The sequence below is a fragment of the Nannospalax galili genome, unplaced genomic scaffold, assembly GCF_000622305.1.
Source record: "Nannospalax galili isolate Female #2095 unplaced genomic scaffold, S.galili_v1.0 scaffold660, whole genome shotgun sequence".
NCBI classification, from domain to species: domain Eukaryota; kingdom Metazoa; phylum Chordata; class Mammalia; order Rodentia; family Spalacidae; genus Nannospalax; species Nannospalax galili.
Genome location: NW_008349073.1, coordinates 92,751 through 102,287, shown reverse-complemented (window position 1 = coordinate 102,287; position 9,537 = coordinate 92,751). Strand labels below are relative to the sequence as shown.

Genomic DNA, 9,537 nt, shown 5'->3' with positions numbered 1-9,537 from the left:
TCTTTATTAGCAACCCAAAGTCACTTTGAAAAGATAAAACATTATAGAAATTAAAACTGCAATAGAAAGTTTAAAAAAATTGTATATTGTAGTTAAATTTTTGCCTAACTAAAATTCACTAAGGGCTTTCTTCTAGAACTATTATAGTTCTTATAATATTTAGCTCTATGATTCATTTAGAATATATTTTAATGCTATCTATGATTCATCTTGAGTTACATTTTGTAAATGATGTAAGGGTTTAAGTTTTTTATTTTCCCATGTGTGTTCCACAAATGTATAACCAGTTGTTCCATGTATTGTGTATACATTCCTCTTCTGTATTGAGTCTCCCTGGTGATCAAATGGTCATAACATATACAGAGGGATTTCTAGACTGTGAATTGCCCTATATGCCCATTTTTATGCCAACATCACCTTTTCATGATTCCTACAGCTATAGTAAGTCTTGATAAAATAAGGTAATCTAAGTCCTCTAACTTTATTCTTTATTTAAAATTTTTGTTTTGGCTATTCTAGATCCTTTGAATTTCTGTCTTGGTTTATTTGTTTTTTTGTTTGTTTGTTTGTTTTTTGTTTTGAGACAGGGTCTCACGACTGAGGCTGGTTTCAAATTTGTGATAATCTTCCTGCCTCAGTCTCCAAGTGCTTGGATTACAGGCATGAGCCAGCTACCGTGGCTGACTTTGGTTTGCTTTTTGAGTTAAAGTCTCACTATGCATTTCAGGATAACCTCAAACTCCTAATTCTCCTGCCTCAGCTTTCTGGGTGCTGGAACTATTGGAGTATGCTATCATGTCCAGAGGGTCCTTTTGTATTTCACATAGACTCAGAATCACTTTGCTATTTTCTATTACAAAAAATTCATATTTTTATTGTGATCAATTTGCAGAGAATTTATATTCTAACAAACTGAGTCTTCTAATACAAATGCATGGAATAACTCTTACCTTATTTAGAGCATCTTCACTTTCTCTTTTGAGTACAGATCTTTTAATGTATTCAATTTATCCATACATATTTTATATTTTTGGATGTTACTGTAAGTGGTATTATTTAAAGTGCAATTTTCAACTGTTCTTTTTAGTAAGTGGATGGACAGTTGATTTTTTTTTGTTAACCTCATGTTCTACAACCTTACCAAACTCACTGCTTCTGGTAGCTTTTGCACAGATGGTTTAGGATTTTCAACATGGACAATCACAGACAATTTCATTTCTTCCTTTCCCATACTTATGGCTGTATTTCCTTTCTTACCTTCTATTGCTAGGCCTTCCAGTACAATGCTGAACGAAAGTGTGAAGAGACATCCTTGCCTGTTTGCTGTATTAGAGGAAAAGGTATTCAGAATGATGTTAGCTCTAAGTTTTTCAGACTTTATTAAGAGGATCTTTTCTATACCTAGGTTGCTGAGAGATTTTAATCAAGAATGTAATTTTAAATTTTGCCAAATGCTTTTATAAATCTACTGCAATGACTTTGTTAATCTTTTAATGTGGTGAGTTATATTAATTGGTTTCTGAATATTAAAACAATTTTTGGCATTTCTGCTATAAACTCCATTTAGCTATAATGTGCCATCCATTTTATAGATTGCTAGGTTCAGTTTGCCAAAAAAATTATTAAGAATTTCTGCAACTCTACCCACTGGTGTATAGTTTTCTTTTCTTATAATGCCTTTGTCTGTTTGCAGCAAATGAATCCTGCTGGCCTCATACAAGGAGCTGGAAAGTACTCCTGTTCCCTCGCACTCTGGTTCTAGAAGACTGCAAAACTGGGATTATTTCTTCCTAAAATGTTTGGAAAGGCTCCCTCAATGAAGTCACCTAAGCCTGGGATTTTCTTTGCAAGAGGTTTTTATAAACGATGAGTTCAGTGTATTGAGTAAATACAGGGATATTCCATTTAGCTCTTCTTCAGTGATTTTGGGTAGTTTGGATTTTTAAAGGAATTTATACCATTAAAGTTATTGGATTTCTTGACATGAAATTGTCCCTAAAACGTCTTTTAAATGTTTAAGGGTTCTTTCTTATTTCCTTTGTGGTATTGGTAATCCCCCCCGCCCGCGCCCTGGTTAGTCTAACTAGAATTTTAAAAAAATTATATTGATCTTTTATTTTTATTTTTTTGTTATTTTTATTTTATGTGAGTGTTACGACTGCATGTAGGTAAGTGCACCTGTGTCATGCAATGCCGGCGGAGGTCAGAAGAGGCTGTCAGACCCCCTGGGACTGGAGTTACAGAGGGTTGTTAGCTGCCATGTGGGTGCTGGGATTCGAACCTAGGTCTTCTGCAAGAACAGCCAGTGCTCTTAACTACTGAACCGTTTCTCCAGCTCCCATATTGATCTTTTAAAGGAATTGATTTTTATTTTCATTGATTTGTAAAAACTATTGGCCTTCTGTTTAATTAATCCTGCTCTTTAGCATTCTCTTCCTCCATCTATTTTGGGTTTACTTTCTACTTTTCACAGTGTCTCTATGTAGATTATAATTTTTTATTTGAAACATTTCTTCTTGAATATAATCATTCATTACTATAAATTTCTGTTAGTCCAGTCTTTGTGACATCCTACACATCTTGATATGCTGTGTTTCTAGTTCTGTTCCACTAAAAATGTTTAATAATTTCTCTTGTGCCTTATTATTTGAGTCACGGATTATTTGTTTATATTTTAATTTCCACATATTTGAGGGATCATACATTTTTCTGTTATTTATTTATAATTTAATCCTATGTATTATGGTTTGAGAACATATGTTATATGAATTCAAAATTTGTTGAGATTTGTCTTATGGTCCAGGAAATATCTTGGTGAATATTCCATGTGTAATTAAAATATGTTCTACTTTAGTGGCTTGAAGTTTTTGTAAGTTCAAGTAGATTCTATTGTCCAAGTATTTCCTGTTCTGATTTTCTGTCTACTTCCTCCACAAATTACCAAGAAAGTAATGTTAAAATCCTCAGTTATAACTGGTTCTGGTGGTGCAGGCCTGTAACCTTGCCTATGAAGGATGGTGAGGCAGGAGGATTACAAGTTGAAGGTTGAGCTCAAGGCTAATCTGGGCAATTTAGTGAGATGTTGCCTTAAAATAAAAAGCTAAAAGAGCAGGCATGGTGACAAATGCTTTTAATCCCAGCACTTGGGAGGCACAGGCAGGTGGATCTCTATGAGTCTGAGGTTAGTCTGGTCTACATAGTGAGTTCTGGGTCAGCCAGGGCTACATAGTGAGACCCTGTCTCAAAAAATTAAAAAATTAAAATTAAAAGTCAAAAGAGAGCTGGAGATACAGCTCAATGGCAGAATGTTTACCTACCATGTATGAGACTAGGATTAATGCAGAACATAGCCAACAACTCTAACAGAAACCAGTTATATTGAGGGAAAGCCTGCTTTCTTCTAAGTTCCATCAGTTTTTGCTTTCGTTGTTTTGAAGCTCTATTAACTATGCATACACTTTTAGAATTCAGAGCTTTTCATTGTAAAGTCTTTATTTGTGCTAGTATTCCTTGTTCTGAAATATTTTGTATTAATTATGCCATTTTTCTTTAAATCAATATTTTCTTGGTGTATTACTTACTTTTCTGTTGCTAAAAAAAAAAAAAAAAAAATCATGACCAAGGCAACTTAGGGAAGGAAGATTTTATTTGACTTGCAGTTCCAGAGGGATAAGAATTCATCATGGAGGGGAGGTATAGCAGCAGAGGTGGCAGGACCAGAGAGCTGAGCACTCATTTCTTCAAGCATGCTTAGGAAGCAGAGAGAGAGCAAAACTGGAATGGGACTAGGCTATACACTCTCAAAGCTGGCCCCAGGGAGCACACTTCCTCTAGCATGGCCACACCTCCCAGAGATTCCACTGACCCTCCCCAAAGAGCACCACCAACTGGTCAAGGGATCAAATACCTGAAGCCTATGGGGGATAATTCTTATTCAAACCACATTTGGTATATGTTTTTATTTTTAATTACAGTTTTGAGATATAATTTACATGATTCACATACTTAAAATGTACAATTCACTTGTTTATAATTTATTCACAGACTTGTGTAGCCAGTCACTATGATCAATGTTAGAATGTTTTCACTGCCTCCAGACACTTCCTGTACTCATTAGCAAGCATTCCCTTTCTCTACTCTTTCTTCTACTTCTGTCCCTATAGATTTGCCTGTTCTGCATATTTATAGAAATTGAATCATACAGCTTGTGCTCTTTTGTGACTGGCTTCTTTCACTCAGTATGTTGTCAAGGTTCAACCATACTGTGGCATCCATTAGTCCTTTGGTCCTTTTTATTGTCAACAGTATTTTATGGTCTGGATATACCACACTTTGTTTATCCAGTCATCAGCTGATGGACATTTGGGATGCTTGTATGAACTCAGTGAATTTGTAGTACTTACAATCCTGACAGAGACAGACAGAAAGGGGATGGAGTGGAGGACAGGCAGGCAAGTAACACAGTTCCTTCTGTGGTCCTAGAATCTCTTTTTATTGTTTGTTTTCTTATTTGAAGAAATCAGCTAGTCAAAAAGATGAGAGCATCATGGGTTTGACTTCTTTCCTGGCCCTATTTCTCTACTTCTGCCTCATGGTGCATTTCCTACTCTTCATACCACAGAAGAGAAAGACTCCAAATCACCAGCCTTCCTTCAGTAAAACTTTTTCAAATAAATCATTTCATTTCACTGAAGAAATTCTAGTAGGTGAAATAACCTGTCATGGCTTCAGAGGCTCTCCCACCAGTCTGTCAAGATGCCACCGAAAACAAGAGCATGCTTTGTTTGGAAGTGCTCTTTGTTCTTATTTCAAGATAAATCTTTTGCAGATTAAAAAAAAAAATTATCTCGAGGTTAACTGGAGACCACCAGTCCTCTGTGGTAGGCAACATGGACCAGAATAGCAGTCTTCGGCAGATGTTGGCTCAGGGACATTTGCATTTGAATTCTATGGTACCCTTTGGTACCCACAATTCCTGCTTCCCATACAGCTAGTGCCAACACAGTGAGGAGGGAGGAATGAACTCACAAGCACAGGAGAATGAGACCCCTCAGAGATTGCTAGGATCACAACTGGTCTGTCCCTCTATGCTAGACCCCTGTCTAATAGCCTAGGCTGAGATTTCTATGGTGGAGAGAGAAGAGGCAAAGACCAAGACATTCTCTTAATTACAGTGATCAAGAATAGATTTTAAAAGAAGTTTCAAATCTAGGTTTCACAATTTATCCTGGCTTCCCTGGCTGGCTCAGGATGTTTCTTGTCCTGAAACTAAACTATACCCACAGCTTCCAAACCAGCGTCTCTTCTTTCAGATCTTAATTTTCCAGTCCTCTTCCCCTCCCCCCATCCCCACTGTGAAAGACAGCAGCCCCTTCCTGGCCCTCCCTGGAGGCATGAAAACAATGTTTGCTTATAGTATAGAAATTGAAAGTGAGGACTAAGCATCCTTTCATCCCTCCTCCCCTCACACTCATTTCTCTTTTCATGTATATTTAGGAGCCAGGTACCACCTGAGAGAAGAAGAGGTGTAAGTTAATTGTTAGTATAATAGGACCAGCAAAGCAGGGGAGACCCTCCTAAGACTTTCAAATTTAAATCTAAACTGAGCAAACAAACAAATCTTTCTGCTGAACTGATTCTTCCCTGAGCTACATTTTATTACCCCTGGGGCCTTACAGGCATTCCTAATACATAACAGAAGAGATCTATGCTATAAATACTTAATGTTGATATTAATTTAGTAACATGGAACATACATGTTCTCCTACAAGCAGGACCACAACGTACAGGCTGCTTTGAATTTTGCTTTTCCATGTAACATTGGGAAACTCTGCATTTTAGATGACTTCACCAGTACTCTGTAAATGGACATTGAAGTCATTTCCAGCTTAGAAAATGTTTTCCTAAATAATGTAGTATTATTCAACCTCGGGCACATGCCAGAAAGCATACATGTAGGATAATTTGGCAAAGTGGTATTGCTGGGTCAATTTTGATAGCTACTGCCAAACTGTCCTTTAAAAAAAAAAAGTTGCATCTATTGAATTCTACCAACAGTATTCTTCTGTTTAACTTTGAACTTTTTTCTTCCTGTGTATGTCTCATTAGTTATTCCCATCAGAACGGCAGCTTTCTTCCCCCTGGGGCCAGAGTGAGCAACCCACAGAAAGTTTCTTTACTTTGTTTGTTGAAGAACTGAAGGAACATAAATATGTTTTGCCTGCATAAAGTTAATGGTCTGTGGTAAAGAATGTAGACTTTTAAGCAGCCTTCCATGTCACTGGGCTGGGGAAACACTGGGTTAGTATGCTAGACACCTGGCATGGGTTTGGAGGAAAGAGGTGGGCCTTTGAGGGTTGTGCTGGCCAAGTTGGTCCATGGCCTCCCCTTTGCCTTTTGCTTAATGTACACATCACCATGTTTGTGCTCGGCTGTTTCTTCTCTGCTAGGGAGGATCCAGGACTGGAGAATGTGAACATGCTCTCCAGTCCTGGAGTTTGAGTACCCCAGTTGGGCTTCCATGTGGGGCTGGGACTCCCTTTGAATATTGAGCCATTGCCACCATGTTTCAGTGACCTCGTCCCTAATTCTCGGTGCTTTCATGTCATTTTGATGAAAACCTTTTTGTATAGCTCTGGTTCTAGCAAGCTGCTGATTCTGCTATCATGAGATTTCTGGGTGCTTTTTAATTTCCTTCCCACTCTTCCTGTTCCCTGATAGATCTCCACTCCCTTGACACTCTCACAGAATTTTGCTCATATCTGTGTTAAATAATTTATCATCTTGCTTATCTGTTTTTCCACTGGACTGGGAGCTAGTTGAAGTTCTTAATGATATCAGCAACTGTGATAATATGATACTTCCTATATACCAGACATGCTACTGTGTTATAAACTAACTCATTTAGACCTCACAACATTTTGGTATCACCATCTCTGGCAGTGATTTTCAATTTAGATCTCTGCCCTCCTACTTATCCATAAGGAGTTCTGAAAGAAAGAAAAAAAAAAAGATATTACTGGTTTTCATCAGTCTCTTACCAAAAATATTCATTGAATATGAAATAATGACAAAGTTATTTTGTCTTTTAGCCTGATATCAAGACTATTTGTTTTGGCTTCTTATATCTGTAGATTAACTTAGAACATACTATGTCTATCCACTGGAGTAGAATAGCTATGTGATCTCCCTTTAAGAGAGAAATCAAATCTGTAACACTAATACCTTTAAGAAATTATTTTCCAGGGGCTGGAGAATTGGCTCAGCAGTTAAGAGCACCGACTGCTCTTGCAAAGGACCCAGGTTCGATTCCCAGGACCCACATGGTGGCTACAAACCGTCCTTAACTCCAGTTCCAGGGGAATCTGAAGCCCTCTTCTGACCTCCGTGGCATTGCACAACACGGGTGCACTCACATACATGCGGGCAATACACTCATACACATAAAATAAAAATGATAAATAAAATATTTTAAAAAAGAAATTATTTTCCTCCAAAATATCATGTTAATTTTTCCAAATTCTTCAAAGAATTGGATAAATGAGAACAGACTGATCTGGACTCAAATCCTGACCCCACAATTTACTAGTCTTGAAACGTTGGCTATGTTCCTTAGTGTCTCAGAGCCTCAGTTGCCTCACTGGTAAAGTTAGGCTACATGCATAGATATTTATCTATAGAAGTAAATGTAGAATACAAGCAGTTTGGCACAGAGTGATCAGTGAATGTTTGCTATTATTCATTCTTTTCATTATTATAAAATGCTGGGAGGACAGAAGGGATACAGAAGTAAATGGCATGGTCCCTTAAATTTAAGGAACTTGGATATATGCTATTGCCTCAAGAGTGTGGTAAGTGCGTCTGTTGATGTGTGTACAAAGGACAGAGAAAATACAATGGAAAGATGGAGTACTTCTGTAGGAAGGCAGACAAGAGGATATAGTAACTAAACTGACTTTGGATGAATGGATAGGCCATCTTTTTTTTTGGTAGGCAAAGGGGGGAAGGACATATTTGGTATACAGGGCGAAAGACATAAGAAAGGCAATTGCATGGTGTTTTTCGATGAGCTACACTTGGTAATGATTGGTCAGATTCTGATTTTGGAGGTGGGCAACTAACAGGGTAAGGAGAAGATTCTGGGGGAAACCAAGGGCCGATTCTGAAGTGGTTTTGCATGCCAAGCTAAAGCACCAATAACACACTTTAAGAAGAAAAGAGATTTAATTAGATTTTCATTTTAAGGGAATCACTTTGGCAGGTGTGGAGATGATGAATTAGAAAAGTGTAATGGTGGATACCTGGAGGCCAATTAGGAAGCAAAGGGCCTCGTGAACGTGAGGAGTCTCTAACAAGGGAAAATGGCACAAGGGGAATACGGGAGGGGCTTGGAAGGAAAAATGAAAAGGAGGAGGAAAGGAGGCTGCCTGGACCTGGGGCCTCATTCTGCTAAGCCCCAGGTTCTGGCGATTGTGGCCGACTGGAGAAGGTGACGGTCAAGACAGAGAATACAGAAGGATGTAAGGTTTGGAGACAGGGGTCACTTTGCAGTGTGGGGACAGGGGGGTGAATTTAACCCAGCTCTTGTTGAGTATGAGACGTTTGTCACCAAAGTGAAGATGAACAGGGGGTATTATAAACAGGTCTAGAATGTTGGCTTAGAGGCTAGGGCTGGAGATGTAGATTTGGGAATCTTGAGGGCAACTAGGAAGTTAGGGAGAATGGCTGAGAAGTCTCGCCAAGTTTTCTCCATGGCCAATAACTCAAAATACTGCTTCTTTGACCTTTACTTTTAATGATCGAGCATGAATGGCTCCGATAAGGCCCTATACAACTTTATTCTTGGTTATCCAACGCCTTAGACCAGTATCAAAGGCGCGGCCTGCCATTTCATACCCTTTGCAACAGGTGGCGCTGGCGCCGGGTAGGGAGAAGGCGGCAGCACATGCTGGGCTCGGGGGTGACGGGCTGGTGCACTGAGGTGGCGACGCTCTAGCCAGAGCCGGGTATTCAGTGGCCTGGCTGAGTCTTCCCCGGGGACTGGGCTAAGGCCGAGAACCCCCGGCCACAGGAAACGCATGCGCACCAGATTCCCCCCATCATGGAGTCCGGTAGCCCAGGTCTTACCTGAATCAGGTAGGAGGCTGACGGGACAGAGGTGGAGTCCCCACCCTTACCCTGTAGCCCAGTGCAAGAGTGGGGCCGGCCCGGCTCGGGGGTTGTGTATCTCGCCAGTCCTGGGTGACAGTGGCCCAGGGAGCTCGAGGATGTGCGGGCGAGCTCGGGGCGAGCGCAGGGCTCCTGGGGTGCGTGGGAGCCGGGCACGAGGCGGGCCACGTGGGCCAGGGCCGGGCCTGGAGGGAACACAAGGCCCAGCCCTCGCCGAGGCCCGGCTTGCTCTCGCGCTCCTCCCGGGCTGGGGGTACAGCCTGGGCACGGCGATGGCCCGAAGGTGGAGGCTGAGGTCCGGGCAACCTGGGAGGTGAGCGGTGCGCGGCCGATCAGCGCCCGCTGCGGGCTCCCCAAGCGCAGGAGCTG

General features: G+C 40.4%; 1 protein-coding gene across 2 annotated transcripts in view; it reads left to right on the top strand.

Annotated features, from left to right (window-relative positions):
• Positions 1 to 9,066: 9,066 nt before the first annotated feature.
• Mest overlaps positions 9,067 to 9,537 on the top strand; it is an 18,465-nt gene continuing 17,994 nt past the window's right edge. Inside the window, exon 1 of one of the 2 annotated variants that reach the window (XM_029570011.1) lies at positions 9,067 to 9,135. Coding sequence is in view for 1 of the 2 variants with exons in the window: in XM_008846334.3 (XP_008844556.2) it covers positions 9,441 to 9,481 (41 nt within the window). In the remaining variant the exon portion in view is untranslated. Of the gene's footprint in view, positions 9,136 to 9,401; positions 9,482 to 9,537 lie in introns of those variants that run through there. The other variant, XM_008846334.3, reaches the window with a different exon arrangement.